We start from the raw sequence: 23,402 nt of genomic DNA, 5'->3' as shown, positions 1-23,402 counted from the left end.
TTTTTAATTGCTGAAACTGTATTTTTCAATTCTAGGATTTTCCTTTTTATTTTATTGCTGTTTCTACTAGAATTTCTTCTTTACTGTGATGTTCATGCACTTAAAACATGTTTTGCTTTATTAACGATAGTTATAATAGTCCATTTTAAATCCTTATCCATTAGCTTCAACATCTTGAGGTCAGACTATATTGATTTTCTTTTTATGTAAGAATGTAGTCTACTTTTTTGGTTCTATTTAATTGTGTAAAGTTGGACTGCATTATCAGTTTGATTCTGTAGACTATGGATTCTGTTGTTTTCTCTAATGTTACTGTTTCCTTTGTTTGGATTATCCAATTTCCTCAGTTGGGCTTGGGCTACAAACTGTCTCTTTTGTAACAGTGTCAACTTCTGTTCAGATCTTTCTTCTCTGACTGGCTGTAGTCAGTATGTTCCACATAAACATGACTCATGGGTAAGAGATGGTTGTAGACAGAATATGGAGAACCCCCCACCCTGTCTGGCTCTTTTCATTCATAACTTCACCCTGCTCTTTTCAGTGTTCCCAGTTTCCTACTTTTCTGGTTACCCAATCCATAAAGACTGCTGGTTTTCTTATGCTTGCCTCCACTCCATGTGGACTGCACTTAGTCCGGGGATGAAGGCCATGGAAATGGAATTTATTTTTATAGCTTTCCTTTCTTTCCCCAACATTCACACTAGATGAACTCCCCACCAGAGTCTATATGCTTTACCCACTCTCCAGTATCTTCAGGTAGTTGCCTTTTGTGTAAGATCCAGATTTTTATACTTGTTTTCTGAAGGGAGTAACATTCAGTAAGATCTTAGTCCTTCATAACCAGAAGCAGAAGTTAATTCAATCTTAAATGAAATAGAATCACAGAAACCGAATCACAGACTCAACAAAAAACAGTTTCATTAAAGAAAGGTAAATTCAAATGACACTCACAAACTATCGTCAAGTAAGAACTCTCATAAGACTTTCTTGGATAAGAAATTAGGACATCAATCCATGTATCTTAAGAATCTACTGTGTGCTTACTGTTATGTTACAGTAAGCAACAGAATGGTCTTCACAAAAGAATGTGAACAGGAAGGACAAAGAAAAACATAACTGATGTGGTGAACAATGAATGGAGGGCTGGGGGAAAGGCGAAACAAAGTAGTACTGCAGTGACATTATTATAATAGAATCAAATAGGTCGAATACATAATATATAAACTACATAATAAATATATATTAAAATATTATATAATAAATACATAAGAATAACAAGGTAGTAGGTTATGACTAGTTCCATAAAGAGCAGGAGTTTCTGAAGAAATTAGTAAGAACAGGAGGTACCCCTTAGCCTAATGCCTACACTGGGTTCCCCCAGCCAATGACTTTCTAGAACCCCTAAGAAATAGATGTTTATATCTCCACAAGCAACATCCACCTACATTCACTCATACAAGTGTTCTTTCTTCCAGGAGAGAACAGATGTACACTGTTGTTCCCATTCAACCTATTACCTGATTCCCTTCCCCTCCTGCCACCCAAGACTTAACAGCTAACAGGGCAATTTGGAATATTTATTTATTTATTTGAACATGAAAACTTCCAGGATTTCTAATGAAATCTTATTTTGAAAAGCTTATTTTCTTAGGAAATTATAAGCTACGTCTCCAAACTTAGATGCTTATTTGTGCATTTATTTAGACTGTCTTGTTCCAAAAGGGATTTAAAGCAATTAACTAAAAAGAATATAACCTTGCAAGGAAATAAACCAAAAACTTCCAAGGATGTAAAAATTAAGTAAAGCAAAATATGGGTAGAAAGTAAGACGGAGTGTTTAAGAATTTGTACAGACACCCTTTTCATAGAAATTCAAAGTATTTGTTTTGCTTCAAATGTGTTTCCTTCAGTTTTGGAGAATCAGAAACAGTAGGGTCTGAATTACAAGTTGTTCTATTTGAAGATATGCATATTTTCAATATTCACATGACAGATAAAAGCTAGTATTAGTAGGCATAATCTAAAAATAGCAAAAGTCTTTCCTGAAAAGAGGCAGAATAAATGCTATACAGTTAATATCATACATACTCATATGCACATTTTGTATTGGTTCCTATAATACAAACTGTTTCTACTATGACATAAGGGGAGACACGCATGTTAAGGATAGAAACCCTTTTAAGTGACAGCTAATTGTTTGAACACAGTGAAATAGTTGTTACTGAGTCTTACAGAATTGAAAATTCTTTTAATATAAAATGCATTTAATATAAAAGATCAATCCTTTCTCTAAAGTATAACAGATTTTAAATAAAATATGTGGCATGTTTTACAATGCACCTAACTAAACTCTGCTAACTTTTTCAGGTTCTAGTAAACTTCACCATAAACAAATCTGTGCCAGTATATGAAAAAAAATATTTTTTTCAGCTAGAAAGTGATACCCCAAAGCACTTAGCTCCCAAAAGCTTCTGAAGGACTCTTTTTAAACAATCTTATCCATAATGTGGTACAGTACTGTTCTATCCAATACGATAGTCACTATTCACATTTGGCTATTTATATTTAAAGATAAATTCGCTAAAATTAAATACAATAAAAAAATTCAGTTCCTCAGTCACACGAGTCACATTTCAAGTTCTCAGCAGACACATGTGGCTAGTATTGGGCAGTGCAACTATAGAACATTTCCATTACTGCAAAATTTCTCTTGCACAGTGCTGGTCTAGACCATAGCCCAGGAGACAGAAGAAGAAGGCTCATCTAGAAGACTGATTCTGACAATTAGCTAAAACTCCCCTAGGTCTTCCTTCTTTAATACTTATGTACCGAGTTTACAAATTCAAAGCATGAATTAGTACATATTTTATAGTAACATAAATCCTGCAGCAATATTTGTCTCTGATTATATTAGTATTCTAAGGAATATTTTATAGAATTAAGAAAACAGGGAATTCAGATTCCATATTAAAAGATCACATCTTTGATATACTTGTAATAAAGACAAGGATATGAACACTTATACAATATAGTTACCTAATAAATTTTACATATTTTTAAAAAGGTACAAAATATAGTATGTGAAAGTTAGTATTATCATATATTCAGAGGATGCCACAGTATGCTTTTACACAGAAAACTGTCAAATATTTAGGTGAACCAAATATCAGATTAGTTACCTACCTGATATTGTGTTGTTCTCAGGAGCAGAGAAAGATAAACTCAATAAGAACTTTGGAAACGCCAAAAGGAGGTATAGGAGACATTAATTCTGTGGCAGGCAGATGGTTCAGCTCAAAGATTTTCAATTATTTTAATAAATACTTGCCATTATCTTCTGAAATTAGTAGTGTCTGCTAAGGTTGTTAGTCAACACTTAAAATGTCTCGTTTACTGTGTAGTAATTACACTCGGGCCAGATTTAAACAAGGCAACCGGCACATTTTTCATTGCCAAAATATGTCAAGGTTAGAAACAGATTCTGTACTGTTTCTGCCCAAAATCTGAGTAACATACAATATGTCTACTATATCAAAGTTTAAATAAAATTAATATATAAATAAGGCAATTAGGGAGACAGAAAGCTGGCATTAATTATTTTGTTGGGTTTCTGATGTATAGTTTTCAATATAATGTTATTTGTGTATTTCATAGAGGATGAAAAAGTTTACTTTACATTCTAAAAGTAAATAAGCAGAACAAACTTTCCCCCCAAAGGTTGACTTACTGAATCATTCCGACCAAAAAATGTATATATTGCATATAAGTAATAATCAAATAGCTGAGACATGAAATGGATAACATCAAAGGCAATTGGCTTAAGAATGTTCATCATCTGCATATATTTACCTGAAAAGGAAAAAAAATTAAGTGGAACAAAATTAAAATCTGTTAATCTGTAATTATAAAAAGACAACAAAAATACTTAACCAAAGTACTTTTTAAAAATTAAATATTACATTCCTCATCACAATAGCCACATTTCAAGTGTTCGAAAATCATCTGGACTACTGTACTGGACAGCTAGTGGCTACTGGACATCACAGATACAGAATAGTTATACCATCTTGGAAAGTACTATTAGACAACACTGATATAAATAATACCTACAAAGATGTTTTTATATCATTATATTTTACTGTTTATCAAATATTCATGGAGGTCCTATAAGGACAGTACCGCTTCTACAAATGACATTGTACATACAGCACAGTTCCTCAATCTTGGGAGATTCCATTAAAGTAATTTCTTCAAAAATGTTTAAGCGTAATAAAACAAAAGACAATGTCTTTGAGAAAAGGTGTTTTTTTTTTATAAGCTTATATACACACAACAAAGTAAAAAAGAAGAGAAAGGACACATGGAAGGCACTTTCTATTCCTGAATCCCAGCCCTGTGAAATCTTGTATCACTGGCTAAGAATACTTCTTTATCGCTACATCACCCAAGAGCTCAATACTCTCAAAGCACCAAGAAAATATCCTCCTTGTCCCTTCCTTTGGGAGATGCTAATATTCCATTCTCTTTCCTCTAAATATATGATACCATTACAGAAAAAAATTTAAAAAGCCAAAATTCCTGCATTTATTAACTTGTTAATGTACTTGAAGGATGCATAGGAAAGGGACTGAGTCAAATAACAAATAGTAACAAGTTCCTAATTGTGTTTCTTTTTTACAGGAAATAGGAAAAGAAGCACATCTGTACAAAAAATGCTCTTCTGCAGAAGATGTTTAAACAGGCCATTTGCTTAATTTCCAAATGAGAAAATAATTCAGGGGTTTAATCTACTTCATGTAATTGCTATAAATTTTAAATTGGTACTACTGAAGACATCATGACTCAAAATACATTAACTGCAGTAGAAAAAAATGATAAATGTACTCTAATGGAAATGTCTACTATCAAAACCATTTCTTTATTCTCTAAGAACTCAGTGCATCTGTCTTCATTTACACAAGAGGTTATTCTAAATAACAGACAGATGGTCAGGAAGAAAAACCCACACACATTAAAAAGTAAAACCATTGAACTCAGATTCTTTTCTTACTCCTATTTACAAGTCTTCAGTTTCAGAATCATCTTTTGTAATTATTTCAAATAATCAGTCACATTTTTAAAAATCATAATACTTCAAAAATATGCTCTTAGAATATTCTGGATCACTATGCAGATATTTTATCAACTATAAACATATAGTTATTTAGACCCCTGCTATTCATACATAAAATAATGGGACACTGTGAAGAAAAAAAAAGGGAAAATATTATGCCACATTATTTTAACCTGTAAAAGAGAAAAAGATGTATAAATAGAATGAAAATATCTGGGTTGATAAATATCTAGAATACAAAGCTCCTCTCCATTTCTAATAAAAAAAAATCTTATTTATAATAATAGATGTCCCCCATCACTCTGAAAAAAATTTTTTTTAACATACTCATTCATTAATTCAAGACATTTAACACTTTTTGAAGGCATACTACACACTTGGTCCTGTGTTAAGACACAAGGAATTATGCAGAGCTCCTGCCCTCATACCTTAAATGGTTATATATGGAAGGCAGCCATCAATAAGCAGGTTGCCAGTATATTAAAGTGTATAAGGGTGAGAACTCCATCTTTTGTGTTCAAGAAGACAAAGTAGGTAATTAAGAGACCTAAGGAGGCTTATATACCAAGCCCCCAGACTTACTTAATTAAAAGAGGATTTTCAATGAATGAAGCCTATATCTATGAAGAGAAGGGAATGAGGAAGTAAAGGTGGGTAGGTATGATCACCAGAAAATGAGTAATCTTAAAATATTTCTAGACCAGGAATTGGCAAACCTTTCCTGTAGAGGGCTGAAGAGAAGATAATTTAAGTTTTGTGTGACACAAGTTTCTATGGCAACTACTCAGCTCTGTCTCTGTAGCATAAAAGTAGTCACAGACACAACACAGAGAAGACAAGTAGTAATTTTACAGCATCTTACTATGCTGATGGACAGTGACTGTGAAGGGGTATGTGGGGGGGACTTGGTGAATGGGGGAGCCTAGTAAACATAATGTTCTTCATGTAATTGTAGATTAATGATACCAAAAAAAAAAAATACGTGTAAGAAATAAACAAAAAAAAAAAAAAAGGAAAAAAAAGTAGTCACAGACAGTATGCAAACATATAAGCATGGCTGTAACCAAATAAAACTTTATTTACAAAAGTGGCCAGACTGGTTTGATCTGCAGGGTACAGTTCGCCAATCTGTATACCAGATGACAGACAGTAGATGGCAGCAAGTTGACAGACATATGCAAAGAGGTCAATAAACCATAAGAGCACTACAAAGGAGGTAGAAGCCATCTGGTAGGATGGTTGGTGACTGCTTAGAATCAGAAGGTACAGCAAGAGAGCTAGGGCAAGATGTGAGACAGAAAAAGTACGAAGTAATTGAAGGTCCACATATGGGAAAAACTACCAGTCTGCATATTTCCCTCCACCACTATCCCTCACCAGCAGTACCGGCTGTCAGAATTTTCCCACAGATAAAAACAAAAGAAAAATAAAAACTGTTAGCATTCCTCTCTAAAAGAAGCAAATGAACCAAACAAAAAAATGAGCAAACTTAAAAAAAAAAATTAGAAGAGCTAAAGCTAGTGTGGATGTCAACACCACAGATAAAAATCTACCTCATTCTGGGAAATTGGAGATTTGCCTCCCAAAAGTAAAGGCTGCTAATAAATCTAGCTAACCCTGCCCTATCTATACAAAGTTCTCAGTCGGGATTCCTACCGAGTCAAAGAGCCAGCTTGAACAGGGCTCTAGTTAATAGAGGACACCCACAACAGCCATATAGGCCTTCTATTTTAGATATGAACAGATAATCAAAAATCACAAGGCCAATAACGAGAACTCAGAGAGTGAAAATAAAAAAGAAAAACTGCTCCCAGAGGACACAAAATAATTCAAGCTAGAGAAATATAATAATTATGCAAAACCCTAAAACAGGAAAATATGCATAAACACAAGAGACTATGGAAGAACTCTTAAAAATAAAAAATATTAAGAGAGGGGCGGAAGATGGCGGCGTGAGTAGAGCAGCGGAAATCTCCTCCCAAAACAACATATATCTATGAAAATATAACAAAGACAACCCTTCCTAGAATAAAGACCAGAGGACACAGGACAATATCCAGACCACATCCACACCTGAGAGAACCCAGCGCCTCGCGAAGGGGGTAAGATACAAGCCCCGGCCCCGCGGGAGCCGAGCGCCCCTCCCCCCAGCTCCCGGCGGGAGAAGAGCAGGCAGAGCGGGAGGGAGACGGAGCCCAGGGCTGCCGAACACCCAGCCCCAGCCATCCGGGCCAGAGTGCAGGGCCCTCGATACAGGGAAAACAGGGCAGCAAGAACAGTGAGCAGGCACTGGAGGCTGGGCGACAGAGGACATAAGAAAAGCGCGCGACCATTTTTTTTTTTTTTTTTTTTGCTTTTTTGCTGCTTTGTTTTGGCGAGCGCTTTTTGCAAGTCTTAAAGGGACAGGGACCCCAATACTAGGGAAACAGGGCAGAAAGACCGGTGAGCAGAGGCCTGAGGCTAGCACCGGAGAATAAAGAAAAACGAACGACCACCTTTTTTTTTTAATTAAAAATTTTTTTTTTTTTTTAAATTAAAAAAATTTTTTTTCTTGTTTTTTTTTTGTGGTCGTTGTTTTGTTTTGGCGGGTGCTTTTTGGAAGTCTTAAAGGGGCAGGGCGGGTCACTTAATCCAGAGGTAGGGAATCCGGGATCTCTGGGCACCCTAACCCCTGGGCTGCAGGGAGCAGGGAGGCCCCTTACGGAGATAAATAGCCTCCCAGCAGCTCCTGCTCCAACGTGACTCCACCATTTTGGAGTAGCTGCCCGAGCCAGGCCACGCCCACAGCAACAGCGGAGATTAACTCCATAGCAGCCGGGCAGGAAGCACAAACCCTGTCTGCGCGCAGCTGCGCAGCACAAGCCACTAGAGGCCGCTGTTCTCCCAGGAGAGGAGGGCCACAAACCAACAAGAAAGGAAGTCCTTCGCCGTCACTCGTCCCAGTTCTGCAGACTATTCCTATCACCATGAAAAGGCAAAGCTACAGGCAGACAAAGATCACAGAGACAACACCAGAGAAGGAGACAGACCTAACCAGTCTTCCTGACAAAGAATTCAAAATAAGAATCATAAACATGCTGACAGAGATGCAGAGAAATACGCAAGAAAAATGGGATGAAGTCCGGAAAGAGATCACAGATGCCAGAAAGGAGATCGCAGAAATGAAACAAACTCTGGAAGGGTTTATAAGCAGAATGGATAGAATGCAAGAGGCCATTGATGGAATTGAAATCAGAGAACAGGAACGCATAGAAGCTGACATAGAGAGAGACAAAAGGATCTCCAGGAATGAAACAATATTAAGAGAACTGTGTGACCAATCTAAAAGGAACAATATCCGTATTATAGGGGTCCCAGAAGAAGAAGAGAGAGGCAAAGAGATGGAAAGTATCTTAGAAGAAATAATTGCTGAAAACTTCCCCACACTGGGGGAGGAAGTAATCAAACAGACCACGGAAATACACAGAACCCCCAACAGAAAGGATCCAAGAAGGGCAACACCAAGACACATAATAATTAAAATGGCAAAGATCAAGGACAAGGAAAGAGTGTTAAAGGCAGCTAGAGAGAAAAAGGTCACCTATAAAGGGAAACCCATCAGGCTAACGTCAGATTTCTCAACAGAAACCCTACAGGCCAGAAGAGAATGGCATGATATATTTAATACAATGAAACAGAAGGGCCTTGAACCAAGGATACTGTATCCAGCACGACTATCATTCAAATATGACGGTGGGATTAAACAATTCCCAGACAAACAAAAGCTGAGGGAATTTACTTTCCACAAACCACCTCTACAGAACATCTTACATGGACTGCTCTAGATGGGAGCACTCCTAGAAGGAGCACAGCACAAAACACCCAACATATGAAGAATCAAGGAGGAGGAACAAGAAGGGAGAGAAGAAAAGAATCTCCAGACAGTGTATATAACAGCTCAATAAGCGAGCTAAGTTAGGCAGTAAGATACTAAAGAGGCTAACCTTGAACCTTTGGTAACCACGAATTTAAAGCCTGCAATGGCAATAAGTACATATCTTTCAATAGTCACCCTAAATGTTAATGGGTTGAATGCACCAATCAAAAGACACAGAGTAACAAAATGGATAAAAAAGCAAGACCCATCTATATGCTGCGTACAAGAAACTCACCTCAAACCCAAAGACATGTACAGACTAAAAGTCAAGGGATGGAAAAACATATTTCAAGCAAACAACAATGAGAAGAAAGCAGGGGTTGCAGTACTAATATCAGACAAAATAGACTTCAAAACAAAGAAAGTAACAAGAGATAAAGAAGGACACTACATAATGATAAAGGGCTCAGTCAAACAAGAGGATATAACCATTCTAAATATATATGCACCCAACACAGGAGCACCAGCATATGTGAAACAAATACTAACAGAACTAAAGGGGGATATAGACTGCAATGCATTCATTCTAGGAGACTTCAACACACCACTCACCCCAAAGGATAGATCCACTGGGCAGAAAATAAGTAAGGACACGGAAGCACTGAACAACACAGTAGAGCAGATGGACCTAATAGACATCTATAGAACTCTACATCCAAAAGCAGCGGGATATACATTCTTCCCAAGTGCACATGGAACATTCTCCAGAATAGACCACATACTAGGCCACAAAAAGAGCCTCAGAAAATTCCAAAAGATTGAAATCCTACCAACCAACTTTTCAGACCACAAAGGCATAAAACTAGAAATAAACTGTACAAAGAAACCAAAGAGGCTCACAAACACATGGAGGCTTAACAACACACTCTTAAATAATCAATGGATCAATGACCAAATCAAAATGGAGATCCAGCAATATATGGAAACAAATGACAACAACAACACTAAGCCCCAACTTCTGTGGGACACAGCAAAAGCAGTCTTAAGAGGAAAGTATATAGCAATCCAAGCATATTTAAAAAAGGAAGAGCAATCCCAAATGAATGGTCTAATGTCACAATTATCGAAATTGGAAAAAGAAGAACAGATGAGGCCTAAGGTCAGCAGAAGGAGGGACATAATAAAGATCAGAGAAGAAATAAATAAAATTGAGAAGAATAAAACAATAGCAAAAATCAATGAAACCAAGAGCTGCTTCTTCGAGAAAATAAACAAAATAGATAAGCCTCTAGCCAGACTTATTAAGAAGAAAAGAGAGTCAACACAAATCAACAGTATCAGAAACGAGAAAGGAAAAATCACGACGGACCCCACGGAAATGCAAAGAATTATTGGAGAATACTATGAAAACCTATATGCTAACAAGCTGGGAAACCTAGGAGAAATGGACAACTTCCTAGAAAAATATAACCTTCCAAGATTGACCCAGGAAGAAACAGAAAATCTAAACAGACCAATTACCAGCAACGAAATTGAAGAGGTAATCAAAAAACTACCAAAGAACAAAACCCCCGGGCCAGATGGATTTACCTCGGAATTTTATCAGACATACAGGGAAGACATAATACCCATTCTCTTTAAAGTTTTCCAAAAAATAGAGGAGGAGGGGATACTCCCAAACTCATTCTATGAAGCTAACATCACCCTAATACCAAAACCAGGCAAAGACCCCACCAAAAAAGAAAACTACAGACCAATATCCCTGATGAACGTAGATGCAAAAATACTCAACAAAATATTAGCAAACCGAATTCAAAAATACATCAAAAGGATCATACACTATGACCAAGTGGGATTCATTCCAGGGATGCAAGGATGGTACAACATTCGAAAGTCCATCAACATCATCCACCACATCAACAAAAAGAAAGACAAAAACCACATGATCATCTCCATAGATGCTGAAAAAGCATTTGACAAAGTTCAACATCCATTCATGTTAAAAACTCTCAGCAAAATGGGAATAGAGGGCAAGTACCTCAACATAATAAAGGCCATCTATGATAAACCCACAGCCAACATTATATTGAACAGCGATAAGCTGAAAGCATTTCCTCTGAGATCGGGAACTAGACAGGGATGCCCACTCTCTCCACTGTTATTTAACATAGTACTGGAGGTCCTAGCCACGGCAATCAGACAAAATAAAGAAATACAAGGAATCCAGATTGGTAAAGAAGAAGTTAAACTGTCACTATTTGCAGATGACATGATACTGTACATAAAAAACCCTAAAGACTCCACCCCAAAACTACTAGAACTGATATCGGAATACAGCAAAGTTGCAGGATACAAAATCAACACACAGAAATCTGTGGCTTTCCTATATACTAACAATGAACCAACAGAAAGAGAAATCAGGAAAACAACTCCATTCACAATTGCATCAAAAAAAATAAAATACCTAGGAATAAACCTAACCAAAGAAGTGAAAGACTTATACTCTCAAAACTACAAGTCACTCTTAAGAGAAATTAAAGGGGACACTAACAGATGGAAACTCATCCCATGCTCGTGGCTAGGAAGAATTAATATCGTCAAAATGGCCATCCTGCCCAAAGCAATATACAGATTTGATGCAATCCCTATGAAACTACCAGCAACATTCTTCAATGAACTGGAACAAATAATTCAAAAATTCATATGGAAACACCAAAGACCCTGAATAGCCAAAGCAATCCTGAGAAAGAAGAATAAAGTAGGGGGGATCTCACTCCCCAACTTCAAGCTCTACTATAAAGCCATAGTAATCAAGACAATTTGGTACTGGCACAAGAGCAGAGCCACAGACCAATGGAACAGACTAGAGAATCCAGACATTAACCCAGACATATATGGTCAATTAATATTTGATAAAGGAGCCATGGACATACAATGGCGAAATGACAGTCTCTTCAACAGATGGTGCTGGCAAAACTGGACAGCTACATGTAGGAGAATGAAACTGGACCATTGTCTAACCCCATATACAAAAGTAAACTCAAAATGGATCAAAGACCTGAATGTAAGCCATGAAACCATTAAACTCTTGGAAGAAAACATAGGCACAAACCTCTTAGACATAAACATGAGTGACCTCTTCTTGAACATATCTCCCCGGGCAAGGAAAACAACAGCAAAAATGAGTAAGTGGGACTATATTAAGCTGAAAAGCTTCTGTACAGCAAAAGATACCATCAATAGAACAAGAAGGATCCCTACAGTATGGGAGAATATATTTGAAAATGACACATCCGATAAAGGCTTGACGTCCAGAATATATAAGGAGCTCTCACGCCTCAACAAACAAAAAACAAATAACCCAATTAAAAAATGGGCAGAGGAACTGAACAGACAGTTCTCCAAAAAAGAAATACAGATGGCCAACAGACACATGAAAAGATGCTCCACATCGCTAATTATCAGAGAAATGCAAATTAAAACTACAATGAGGTATCACCTCACACCAGTAAGGATGGCTGCCATCCAAAAGACAAACAACAACAAATGTTGGCGAGGCTGTGGAGAAAGGGGAACCCTCCTACACTGCTGGTGGGAATGTAAGTTAGTTCAACCATTGTGGAAAGCAGTATGGAGGTACATCAAAATGCTCAAAACAGACTTACCATTTGACCCAGGAATTCCACTCCTAGGAATTTACCCTAAGAACGCAGCAATCAAGTTTGAGAAAGACAGATGCACCCCTATGTTTATTGCAGCACTATTTACAATAGCCAAGAATTGGAAGCAACCTAAATGTCCATCAATAGATGAATGGATAAAAAAGATGTGGTACATATACACAATGGAATACTACTCAGGTATAAGAAAAGGGCAAATCCAATCATTTGCAGCAACATGGATGGAGCTGGAGGGTATTATGCTCAGTGAAACAAGCCAAGCGGAGAAAGAGAAATACCAAATGATTTCACTTATCTGTGGAATATAAGAACAAAGGAAAAACTGAAGGAACAAAACAGCAGCAGAATCACAGAACTCAAGAATGGACTAACAGGTACCAAAGGGAAAGGGACTGGGGAGGATGGGTGGGTAGGGAGGGATAAGGGGGGGAGAAGTAGGGGGGTATTAAGATTAACATGCATGGGGGGGTAGGAGAAAAGGGAGGGCTGTACAACACAGAGAAGGCAAGTAGTGATTCTACAACATTTTGCTATGCTGATGGACAGTGACTGTAAAGGGCTTTATAGGGGAGACCTGGTATAGGGGAGAGCCTAGTAAACATAATATTCGTCATGTAAGTGTAGATTAGTGAAAGCAAAAAAAAAAAAAAAAAGGGCAGTTCCTGTGTGGTAACCTCCAACGAGTTCTACACAAGGGTATAAAGGGCATATAAAAGTGTAGGCAAAGGGTCTGTTTGTGTTTATACAGAGGATCAAAGCCTAATTGGGCTACCCCGAAAATGAACTAAGATACGATATGAAAAAGAACTTCCAACATCTGCACTCTCTGGAAGACTCATGCCAGAAGATGATCACCAAAATACCCCAACAAAGATCCACGCACTGCTACAGCTGTAGATGCACTCATCCCACCAGTTCCTGGACTTGCCATGGGAATGAGAAAGGAGATATCTAAGCTGGCCTGTGCATACAGTAAAACAACAAAATTGGACTGGATCTATACTGTTGGAACTCAACCAAGAATTTGGAGAAGTGCAAATTGTAGCGCTCCAAAGTCTTACAACTACAAACTATTTACTGTTAAAAGAACATATGGCATGTGAACAGTCCCCAGGAATGGGTTGTTTTAATTTGTCTGATTTCTCTCAGACTGTTCAAGTTCAGTTGGACAATATCCACCATATCATAGATAAGTTTTCACAAATGCCTAAGGTGCCTAACTGGTTTTCTTGGTTTCACTGCAGATGGCTGGTAATTACAGATATGCTTTGATTATGTAACTATACTCCTATTATGTTAATGTGTGTGTGCAATTTAAGTAGTAGCTTAAAACCTATACATGCTGAAGTTAATCTACAAGAAGATATATCAAAGAAATAATCAATCTTCCCATGTTTTCTTCCGCCTGCTACTTCTATAGCTTTTCTTCTTCCTTCCTAATTACAACCCTTAAATAGAATTCGTGCCTCATATCAAATTTACCGAGTATCATAATTCTTCCAAGTGGTAAAGATACCTCAAGACAAATGCTGGGCATAGAAGCCACAGGGCATAAATATGCAAAGAAGTAAAAAGCTAACTTTTTCAAACAATAAGGCTTCTCTCTCACTTACCAACTTCACATTTCCCTGTATGGCCCCGGAAGATGACTGGTTAGCCAGAGACGGGTAAGATTCCTCAAGGGAGGAACAACCTAAGACAGGCACAGTCGCAGGGGGCCATCAGGTGAGAAATTGGGGATCAACAGAGGTGAGGCTTAGAACCTCACCCCCCCGTTCTGAGAGAAATCTTCTGCATACGTGGATGTTTTATTGCCCTGGTCTAGCTTGGATTAACACATAGTCTACAGGCACACACCTGATCATCTACATGTGCTCTCTTACAACACTAAACTATGTTTTCTACCTTTATCTTGTATCTACCTACCACTTCAGCATTTTATTAAAAATAATAATAATAAAGAGAGAAATGTGGTATCCACATATAAATCAAGTATAAAAACCAAATGAGTATTCATATTTGAACTGACTGTTTATAGTTCATAATGCATGAGCAAAACCGAAAGTTTCTGTGATGACTGCCCTTGTTCTGTTCACTATGTAACTTATTCATTATGTAAGAATTTGTTCTACATGTAAAAACTTGTTTGTTATGCCTCAGAAGATTGGAGACTGACAAAAATTAGGCTTGGGGTGGAATAATGATTGTGCATTGAGCATTGACTCCCCTATACAGAATTTTATTGTCGTTAACAACCATTTGATCAATAAATATGAGAGATGCCCTCACAAAAAAAAAAAAAAAAAAAAGAAGGACAGACTTCCAATGGTAAAATAAATAAGTAACCGGGATGTAATGTATAGCATAAGGAATATAGTCAAGATATTGTAACAGCCTGGTAGGGTGATAGCTGGAACCTAGAATTATGTATATAAATGTTCTACCACTGTGTTGTACACTTGAAACTCATGTAATGTAATACTGTGTGTCAACTACCCTTCAATAAAAAATAATTATTAAAAAAAATAAATAAATAAAAAAAATAAAAAATATTATTCTTAAAATAAAAATTAAAGAAATGGAAAAAAGGAAGTCTTCCAGAAGGTACAGCAAAAAGACAAGAATATGGAAAACATTAGAGAAGATCTGAGAGAGATAAAGAGCCAATAAAGGGACTAAATACTTGAGTAATAGGAAATCAAAGAGGAAAGAACAGAGAAAATGGGAGGTAGAAATCATCAAAGAAATACTAGTGTCATTCACACCAGAGGAACACAAGAGCCTTCAGACTGAAAGGGTCATGGACTGCCCAACACACTTAATGAGAAAGGACTCACACCTGGACACATCAGTAAAGAATTTTGAAACATCAAGGGAAAAAATACTAAAACCTTTCACACAGAGAGAAGAAAGTCACCTGCAAAAAAGTGAACAGAACATTAGAGGTCTTCAACTTTCTGAGGAAATATAATTTTTGATCTTCAATTCTATACACAGCTAAATTGCCATTGCAGTGGAAGAGCAGAATAGAGAGATACTCAAACAGATACAAATTCAAAACGTTTATCTCTCATTACCCTTTCCTGGGAAATTACAACCAGAAAAAAGAAACGGAAATGACGAAGAAATTGCCTGCCTCTATACTAGAGGCAAGGAGCAGCAGGGTGCGAGACTCCTACCTTGCTCACGAGCTCTTCCTCACTATTCCATGTGTACTTGTGAGATGGACTGCCTTAATAAAAACATAAAAGCATGGCTCTGAAGTTAGCCTGCTTAGTTCTAAAAATGTGGTCAGTGGTTCAAGACACAGCTCTGATGCACTCTACTCTCCCCTTTTTCCCTTCTAGAGTTGCCTACAGGGGCACAGGGAGAAGAGTGGACAGCATGCTTTGGGAACAGAATGCTGAGGAAGGTTATCCAATATACAGCCCAGGTGACCAAGAAAGGCATCTCTTGCCCAATTATGAAGTACAAGAAGTTCCTATTACTGCTTCCAACCTATGTTATAACCTCTCTGAACTTTGTCCAGTGATAAAAAATTAATGTTCCTGATTTCCTCTATTCCTTGTGAAGCATGAAAATAAAGAGCTTGCTGGCTCCAGGATCACACAACCTGGGTTCTACCACTTAACAAGCTGTGTGACATAAGGCAAGTTACTTATCTCTGAGCTTCAATTATTTGGTGTGTAGAAAAGGCACTTTGAAGAATTCATGAGAAAATGCATGTGAAATGTTTACAAAGTACATAATAAGGGAACAAGAAATCCCAGTTATGGCTATTTTTCAAATAATTGTAATTATGATGAATGCACTAAGGGAAAAGGACAAGGTATTATGTGAAAGGAACCTAACCTAATGAGGAAAAGCTTCAGAGGGGAAGCACTGTTTAAACTCTATCATCCTAAATGTAGACCGGAGTCCTGCACACTCTTGGGGAAGAAGATGCACAGAGGGACTGAAGAGAAACCAACCAGGCAGCACCATGGACAACAACTACAACTGGGAGGAGAAGAGTGGCCAACCCCACCCAGCTCAGGAGAGGCACTGACAGTATGCTGACCACGTGAAAGGTGGTCCAGGCGGCGTTCAGTGAGCCACAGCTCTGTGCTGAGGAGGGAACACAGGGTAAAGAGAAGGTGCTGGAGGCATGGTGGGGGGGAGGACAGGGCAGGGGGGCAGTGGTAGGAATGCAGGATTTCTTCCATTGTGGATTATGACAAGAAAAGGGAAAAGTGTTTCTCCAATATTCAAAATTTTTTAAATTAAAGTTTGTCTGTCCAACATTATTAGGCACCTAAAAAAGTGAAAAATGCTTGGCTGGGTGTTCTATATGCTGCAAAGATGACGCAAACTCTCTTTTCATCTGTAAGAGATGACATGCTGATTGGGCAAGAGCCAGAACAGAGCAGAGTTAGAAGGATGTTCATTACTATTACTAGAGTACGCCAAGTTGAGAGATCACCAATGGATATAAACACCACATAAAAGCAAACTGGAAATGCTATAAATGAGGCATAAAGGAAAGGAAGGAAAAGTTAGAAATTTAGAAAAATGTAATGAATAATGAAGTGAAGACCACAGCAAAAACTGAACTGGCCTGTTTACCTAAGTCCTTCGCTACTAGTCTTTATTCTGTTTTTGAATATTATATCTTAGCCCCCAAAGATCCAATACAATTTTCCTGTAACAAGTAAGGAGGGACACCTGATCAACTTCTTGGATCATCCTCTCAAAATATCATGCTGCATATACAGCTATCAATTCAGAAAGTGTCAGATATAAATTCATATAAACAGTAACAAAAATAAAAGTATTTTTAGAGAAACAGAGTTAGTGGAACGCAATCTAAATTAAACAACGATAAATTATTTTCCCTTAAACATCCCATAGGAAAATACTAAGTTTCTTAAAAGACAACTTTTAATGTTATGCCCATACAGTAGTTTCACAGTAAATCCCAAGGCATGTGCTGATTTGTATTTTTTCCAGCTGCTAAAGTAAAAATTTTGTGGTAAGGTCTGTAGTTTTTACAAGCATGGATTTTGGCACCTATATTCTGCTCCTCAGACCTATCATACCCACACGAGTGAAAGCCACCTCCAGGAGAGAGAACCTTGAATAGCAAGTCTGTTTCAGTGATGAAGACACATGCCCTCAAAGTTTCTCTGCCTCTGTCTGCAAGAAATTCTAAGACTGACAAGATTTTCTCTTTACACAAGCAAGCGTTCTGATTAGTCCTCATCACTTGTGAAAGCCTCCCTTCAGCCATTCTAATAGATTTAGGTACCACCTGGGGCTGGGAAGCCCCATTAACACTCTTTTGTTTAATCTCACCTAATTATCTGTCAAATAAATACTACTTGAAAAGGATGTTTTGAATATGCCTTTAATGTCCTAAAATGTGTCTCCCAACTACTGAATAATTAGTTCCTTCATCTTCCCAGGCACCAAAATTAATCTTATTTACACAACGGCACTTCTGGCTTTCTAAGAAAAGACATCACCTTTACCAGTTTATAATCTTCAAGCACCCCTAGGCATTAACAACAGGCGCTGGAATAGTGCATTTGCTAGCTGGAGACCCCTGAGTGAGTGGCAGGAATGTTCTATTTTATGAATATGTACAAACTGAAGATAAAGACATCACAGGGAGACAGAAAGTCGTAGGCATAGAAGTCTGCTGGGGGGGCGGGAGTGGATAATGACAGTACCTAATCCCAGGCCTAATTAGGAAGACATGAAAGTTAAATTATCATATTAGGCATTGTTTCCTAATTGCAACTCCAGTAAAAGATCTGATGGTGGTGAAGGCTGAGATTACAATGGTCAGATTCTCTTCCCAAGTAAGATTTTACTCAGACAGCTCTGCTTTATAGGGCCAACAGACCAAAAGGTCCACCAGAGTACAGTTTTTCCCAGTTTCTATAAATCCACTTTAGGTAACAATGTCCACTATGTTGATCAGTGATCCTTATGTAAGAATTGGTTGTTACTATCCTCTGGATTTAACAGCAGCAGCACACTGGTACCATTACATCCCTTTCTTAGATAATGAGGATGGCAGAATGCATTGTTTCTTCACTTCCTTATGCCTATACCAAGAAGTAAGGAGTTGCATTTGCTGTTTACATTTAACTGAATAGAATGTGATTTCCCCCCTCTTTGGTTTTGTTTCAGCCTTATATTTGTTTTGATTCTACTGAATATATGTTGTTTAGAGTAAAAGCAACATGGCAACTCTACTCCTTTTTGAACTGGGTGATGTAAAATAAATATAAACAACAACTTAAACATGGTTGATTATATTGTTTTCCACAATGATTCCCTCTAGCCCATGCCACCCTGCACTCCCTGTAAGATATGTATCCTTGTTCATTGCCCTGGACTTGCAGTGCCTTCCTGGGGAAGAAGTATACTTTTCTCTCCCACAGTGAAGCCTGACCTCCTAGGGCACTGACATGTCAGAGGAAGTATCAGGGTGCCACCTCAGAGCACAAGCTTTGAGCGTCCTAAGAGTCATGTTCAAGATTGGTGCTCTCTTTCAGCCTGCATCACAGGATGAAGACACACATGGAAAAGAAAGAACTACAAAGACCAGGAGCCAACAGGTACCACCTAAACCTCTGTGGTCTGAAGTCACTGCTGTGTAAGGGCGGTTTGTTACTCCAACACAACCAAGCAAAAACTGCCTTCATTAAACTACATCTCAAGCAGTGTTTCATACACTGAAAACTACAGTGACTCCAGAAGGCTGAAGAGGATGACACAGATTTTTTTAGTATCTTTCAGTAGGGACCACCTAAAGGAATTGAGCACACTGACCTGAAGAACAGATTGAAGATGGTGGGGAGGAAAAGGAAAGGAAAGGAAGGTCAGTATAATTACTAAGCATACCTGAAAAGTCACCATATGGAAGAATAAGAGAAAAAAAATGTGGACTTAACTCTTTTTGTTTTTAACTGCAGATCTAAGACCAACAGAATTACAGAGGCAGATAGATTTTGGTTTACCATAAGGAAGAGATGTCTACCAATTAAATCAGTCTAATAGCAGAATGAGTAAGCTTGCAAAAAAATACACTTCCAGTGACTGTGAGACATGAAACAAACGGCTAGATGGCCACTGCACATTAGGGGAATTACAGAAAGAATCCCTTATTTTATAGGAATTTATGCCAGATGACCTCTCAGAACCCCTCCAATTCTGATTCTGTAAATTCTAGAGACTAAAGATGCTTTGTTCAGCTAGCTCTCTTGGATGAAGAAGAAAAGCTAATCTCCCTGCCATAATCAGCCATAAAATTGTTTTTAAAAATCTCATTTTTCTATGTGTCATGAAAATATATACTTTTATTTTCTTCTCAATTCATTATTACTTTTTCACTGTTTTCCCTAAAGGAATCTGGACCTCTAAAAAACATTTTGTCCATTTTATCTTATTCATTAATGAAATTCAGAAATTATCTTCAAAGAACACAGATCATTTTATAAGAACTAAGAATAATCAAGCTAGACATTAGGAAATTACCATCTCCATAAACAGAACACAGAGAATTTGAGAGAAAAATCACTAAAATTCTTGACTGGTATATGACTTAATTAATGTGAGAAACATCTTTACAAGTTATTTGTCAAATGTACAGACTTACTTGTGAGATATAAAGTCTGAGATAGCATATAAAATGTTGAAATGCTGACATTAAAAAACCCACATCATCTTCAAACCTGAATATTTTAAATGACATTTCTTCATGTTATTTGCCTTCTAAAAAAATGATCAATAAAGGTCTTATCTGTAATAAAAACAACTCTTGCTGAGGTGTGAACATTAAGCTTGTAGAACTCTTGTGTCTGAAAATGCCAGAGAATACTATTAGCTCTGCCTGTTTGACAGGAAGACTGCAAAGACCAATGAAACAATTAAGTAAAAATACTGCATAAATGTAAAACCGGTACTATTGTCATACTACACATATCTCTAACTCACACTGAGAATTTTTCATTACATTTCAATTAATTGGAAATTTTTTTAATAAGTGGAAGACATATACTTACTATGTAGTTGGCTGAAAAAGAAAAAACTGACATTAATGTTGGTATTATACTATGTGGACACATTAAGATGAGAAAGCATTGACATATGACACTCTTAAATCCTTCACTGCAGTGGGAACTGGAGTATACAATGAAAACTCCAAGTAAAAACCATTTGGTAATAAAAGTAGACTAATTTAAGTGCTACTACAATGTTTGTTTAAAGAAGTGTGGTTACTTACCAACAAGTCTTATTACGTTCAACGTTGTATTTGTTAAAATGGGTGCATTCACTTTATTTAGACTATAATCTGATTTCTTCCTGCTTTTTAGGGTTTCTCGAGAAACACTTAATATGGAGAAACAAAAGAGTTGCAGTTAGGGTTGTCAATCAGTAAATCAATAAGTTATTTAACTTAGAATCAAACCCTCATTCAAGAAACAGGTGCTAAAAACCTTACCATGTTATCAGGTAGGGACAGAGAGATCATCCTCTTTCACTTATAGAGCTTTTATAGTTCAGAGGGGAAGAGAAATTAGTAAGCAAAGAAAGAAAGTACTATAATGTATTTTTTTGATTCTGAGATATTAATTATCAACCATTAAAAGAAGCTATGTCACTCTAAATAAAAAAATAGATGTTTTAGGTAAATTACACATCAAATATATCAAGCATCCTGATTTCACTGCTCCCATCCTAAGTTCATGCAAAAAGCATCTTGGTGTCAGATTATAAATATGAAAAAATACCCTCCTTAGAATGTGAGTTATGTATAAGGTATAATGGTTGAGTCTGGGGTTGTATGGAGGCACTAGATTCAAAGGAGAAGTAGAAGTTATATGGTAGGTGCAAAAAAGGGGACAACATGTAATAACATCAGAAGTCAGAGAGACCAGAGTATACCTGGAGAAGTTCAAGGCATTCACAATGAGTGGGCCAGGGAAAAGCAACAAGAAAGGAAGTAAGTAAAAGCCAGATCACTGAAAGCAATCAGCCTAAAGAGTATGAAACTTATCTTGAATGCAGTGATGAGCCATTAAAAATTTTCACCAGGAAAACAACATGACCAAATTTGTACATAAGAAAAAAATGTATAAATCTGTATCCAAGAGCAGATTAGAAGGGGACGAGACTGGAGAAAGAAACCAAGATAAGGGGGTGATTCAATAATCTGAACCAGGATGCTTTTTGCATGAACTTAGGGTGGTAGCAGTGAAATACAAGAAATTACAATGAATTCAAGAGACATTGAGAAGTTGGGATTGGCAGTAATTGTCACCTGATGGGCTGCAGTTAGTAGTTCACATTATTCATACTTCTTAGGGTAAGTTAACAAAGTTTAGGAGGGTAACTGCATAGCCTTACCAAAATGCAATATATACACATATAATGACAGACAGCTATCCTACTCGTTCATTTCAATTTATTAGAGCTTTCCTTTTAGCCAAAATACACCCAAGACATCCAACCAAGTCCAACAAAATAGTTGGACTCAGTTCATGGCTGAACATTGATGGAGATATTTAAATAGCATACATATGTGAAAAACAATGGAAATAAATTTTCCCAATTAAAATATCCACAACTCATGAATTGTTTGCTTTTGAGGAGAGATTTTATCAATCGGGGTTTCAAATCCATCAAGTAACTAGATATTTTGGGAGCAAAGGTCAGAGAAGAATATACTTAAATCTATCATTAAACATAAAAAGTATGTTTGTGTTCACTAAGTGTCTGATAGTTATGAAATTAACTTGCATTATGAGTATCATACCCACTTAACTAAAAGATTTAAAAAATTCTTATATAATTATCAGAGGAGACTTTATCACAAAAGAAAATTCAAGTACAAAATAGGAACCTTAACAGAAGGCTCAAGAGTGGACATAAATGACATTGGAAAGATAAATGGAGACTTCCTATGAGGCCAGAACTTCATATACAAAACAAACTACTGCTTTCCTCCACGAGGTTTTCGGATGTATGTGAAACATAACCTGCCAGGCAGCACTTATCTTATAAACTGAAGTTTGTTGTTCCACAAAAAACCACTGATCTCTAAATTAAGAGCTCTTTGAGTATGCCCAATATTTTATAAAATTACATTTTTAGTCCTTCAGGAATCATTTTTAAAACACTAACTTCTGTCACATGACATTATAACAGAAAATTTTAATTTTTAATTGTTTTTTCTTAACCTGTAAAGGAAATCCTGTACATTAAGCATGCAACATAAAATATGAAATACAATACAATCTAAGGACAATTACCTTTTCACAGGAGCATCGCCTGTTTGCTCATCCACATAATCTCGTTTCAGTTCCTCAGGAACATCACTGTCACTGTCATACTCCTGATAGGCACTTTTTTCTTGTTCATCAGATTCATACTGAAGAGACCACAGTATATTCAACAACGGGTAGAAAGAACCAACCTTTCTTAGTCTTTCAATACAATAAAAATACTCAATTTTATAAGAAATAGTTTACAGAAGTTAGTTCTTAATAAGTTAGTTTTAATTTTGCAATCAAGAATCATATTAACCTTCCATTTTCTTCTTCATCATCTACCTTAATCACTTCAAAAGAAAAAAGGGAAATAAAACACAAGCATTATACCTACAAAAATTTGTAAATGTCAAAAAGAAAAAGTTAAATATCCATATAAGGAAAATAAAGACACAAAAACAAACATTTTGCTCAGTTGTAAGACAGGAAAA

General features: G+C 36.9%; 1 protein-coding gene across 2 annotated transcripts in view; it reads right to left on the bottom strand.

Moving 5' to 3' along the window:
• VPS50 (VPS50 subunit of EARP/GARPII complex) overlaps window positions 1–23,402 on the bottom strand; it is a 132,400-nt gene that overhangs the window by 21,224 nt on the left and 87,774 nt on the right. For both annotated transcript variants that reach the window (XR_005023483.2, XM_036879228.2), the window contains exons 19-21: window positions 22,954–23,072; window positions 20,925–21,031; window positions 3,728–3,849 (exon numbers count right to left, since the gene is read on the bottom strand). Coding sequence is in view for 1 of the 2 variants with exons in the window: in XM_036879228.2 (XP_036735123.1) it covers window positions 3,728–3,849; window positions 20,925–21,031; window positions 22,954–23,072 (348 nt within the window). In the remaining variant the exon portion in view is untranslated. The remainder of the gene's footprint in view (window positions 1–3,727; window positions 3,850–20,924; window positions 21,032–22,953; window positions 23,073–23,402) is intronic.

This window comes from Manis pentadactyla, chromosome 7 (genome assembly GCF_030020395.1).
Source record: "Manis pentadactyla isolate mManPen7 chromosome 7, mManPen7.hap1, whole genome shotgun sequence".
Classification (NCBI taxonomy): Eukaryota; Metazoa; Chordata; class Mammalia; order Pholidota; family Manidae; genus Manis; species Manis pentadactyla.
The sequence above is the reverse complement of the archived record's forward strand: the minus strand, read 5'-3'. Positions and strand labels throughout refer to the sequence as shown.